Genomic DNA, 2,379 nt, shown 5'->3' with positions numbered 1-2,379 from the left:
CCTACCATTTTTACAAATTGTAGTGCGATTCTAAATGATTTGGTGAGGTGGGTTCATAAAATTATGCGATCTTACTATTCAGATCGCGATTTTGACAACTACAGTAAAAAAATCAATTTGTGTTGAGACTGATGCAAACACCAAACAACAAGATGGCTTAAACGACAATCAAGATCATAAGTAGAAGAAGCAAACGACACACTACAAGTTTGATGGATTAGCACGTGTGAAGGAAAGAAGGACAGTCAGTTAGAAGCTCTAGCTGTCATGTTCTTATTAGTGTAGTCATAGTGGCAGTTATGCTATTAGAGTAGTTGTTAAAGTAGTTAGTTTTGGTGCCATTTGGCTTCTTTGTTCCTTTATACATGTATATATATTTTCTAGCTTGTAAATTAACATTACTTGATTATTGAATTGAATCAATTGAGAAGTTTTCTTTCACTCTCTAGAAACTTCCTTTCTTTACGTGGTATTAGAGTAGATTGTTTCTGCTTAAGCTCTGTTTTCCCATTTTTTCCTACTTTCAATCCCTAGATTCTGGATTTCCAGTTCTTGAAGCTGCTTTAATGGCTTCCACGATTGATTCTTCACAATCTGTCCTTACTTCCACAACTAACTCTTCACAGTCTATGCCTTCTTCAAGCACAGCAACGGCAGATGAGTATGACAACAATCCTTATTTTCTTCCAGCAAATGAAAATCCAAGCTTTGTTCTCACTTCGCAACCTTTGACTGGCCCTAAAAACTACATGAGTGGGACTAGATTAGTGTTTTTGGCTTTAAGTTCTAGAAACAAATTTGGTTTCGTTAATGGTTCAATCACAAAACCAGATCCTAATTCTCCATTTTTCAATTCTTGGAGTCGTTGCAACACCACAATTCTTTCATGGCTGATCAATTCTGTCAACATGGAACTCAAAGCAAGTGTGATGTACATTAATAATGTAAGGGATCCATGGATTGAGCTTAAGGATAGGCTTTCACAGGGCAATACTCCAAGATTGTTTGAGCTTGAGAAGGAGATTTCTCATCTTTCACAAGGTTCACTCTCGATGAGTTCTTATTTCACCAAGTTCAAAACATTGTGGGATGAATTTTCCAATTATCAACCTTATACTGTTTTTAATTGTGCTTGTACTTGTGGATCCAAGTCTTCTCAATTGGATGCCCAACACAAGGAACATGTCTTTCGTTTCTTAATGGGGTTAAATGATAGCATGGAAATTCATTGGTCAAATCTTGTTCTTTGAGCCTTTCCCTTCACTTAGCAAGGTGTATTCTTTGATCTTGCAAGAAGAAAAGAGAAGGAATATAGGTCATGGCGTTAACATGGTTTATCATGTTGAAGCTGCTGTTGCAATGTATGTGAATAATGGTAATGATGGTCATAATCAAGGTTATAATGGTGGTAAAGGAGGGGAGCATTCCAAGAAAGAGAGGCCTATTTGTACCTATTGTGGTCTCACTGGTCATATAGCAAATAAGTGCTATAAGCTCTGATGAGTCGATAATAACATGGGATCACCATTCCATATCAATGACGATCCTAACGAGCGTTACATATTTATTGCGCATATTGATGATGAAAAGTAATGAACAAAGCAACGGTAACAAGTGAGCTGTGTACTTTAAAGCCCCCATTGATGACACACTAACCGTTACCCATAAATGCTGAGATTTATTACCCATTAAGACAGGAAACAACTATAAAAGGAAGGGACAACTTAATCCAAAGGCACACACACAAATACTCACCCAAAAACCACTCCAACTCATTTTTCTCTCAAAATCATTTTCCTCCTTTTTGACTTAAGCATCAGAGTGTTTTTGACAAACACCACACCGATGTATTACATTTCTTTCCCAAGCTTTCTTGCAGGTTAACATCAGAGACATGGCCAACCACGGGATTGTCCATCCAGTGAGACAGGGTCCTCAACTTGGTGATTTTTTGCATCATTAAGCTCTATGGTTACCCTCTAGGATACAAACCAAAATGGGGCAATAAGATCATGGCCAATCAAGTTTCTGGGAATTTTGGAAACTTTGATGTTCTTGTTGCCTCAAATACTCATTAGATTAATGGTGGTCTGCCTAATGTTGGCCTTTAATAAGAACTTATTCCTGTATCACAAAATACTCTTGGTGCTCCATTTAGAGGTGTTTCTTTGCAACCAGGTCCACAACCTTCCTTGTCTCAGTGTCCAATATCTCAAGCACAATGTGAGTAGTTGCTTAATTTCCTGAAACTTTATTCAGCATCTGGATCAGGCAATGGTACTCAAACTCTCCATCAAGCTACTTCAGTGATGGCACTTGCTGTTTCTGCTCAACCCCTCATAGCTTCCAGCTCCACTACACCTTCTTGTTCTTCCAATT

General features: G+C 38.0%; 1 protein-coding gene across 1 annotated transcript; it reads left to right on the top strand.

Annotated features, from left to right (window-relative positions):
• The first annotated feature begins 566 nt into the window (after positions 1-566).
• On the top strand, positions 567-1,250 carry LOC142635374 (uncharacterized). The gene has a single exon (XM_075809540.1). It carries the CDS (start codon positions 567-569, stop codon positions 1,248-1,250), a length of 684 nt encoding a protein of 227 aa, XP_075665655.1.
• The last annotated feature ends 1,129 nt before the right edge of the window (positions 1,251-2,379 follow it).

The sequence above is a fragment of the Castanea sativa genome, chromosome 5 (genome assembly GCF_040712315.1).
Source record: "Castanea sativa cultivar Marrone di Chiusa Pesio chromosome 5, ASM4071231v1".
Lineage (NCBI taxonomy): Eukaryota > Viridiplantae > Streptophyta > Magnoliopsida > Fagales > Fagaceae > Castanea > Castanea sativa.
Note: the sequence above shows the minus strand (reverse complement) of the source record. Positions and strands in the feature narration are given on the sequence as shown.

Excerpts from the sequence above, each read along its gene's own strand:
- LOC142635374 (XM_075809540.1), top strand. The coding sequence starts at position 567 with ATGGCTTCCACGATTGATTCTTCACAATCTGTCCTTACTTCCACAACT.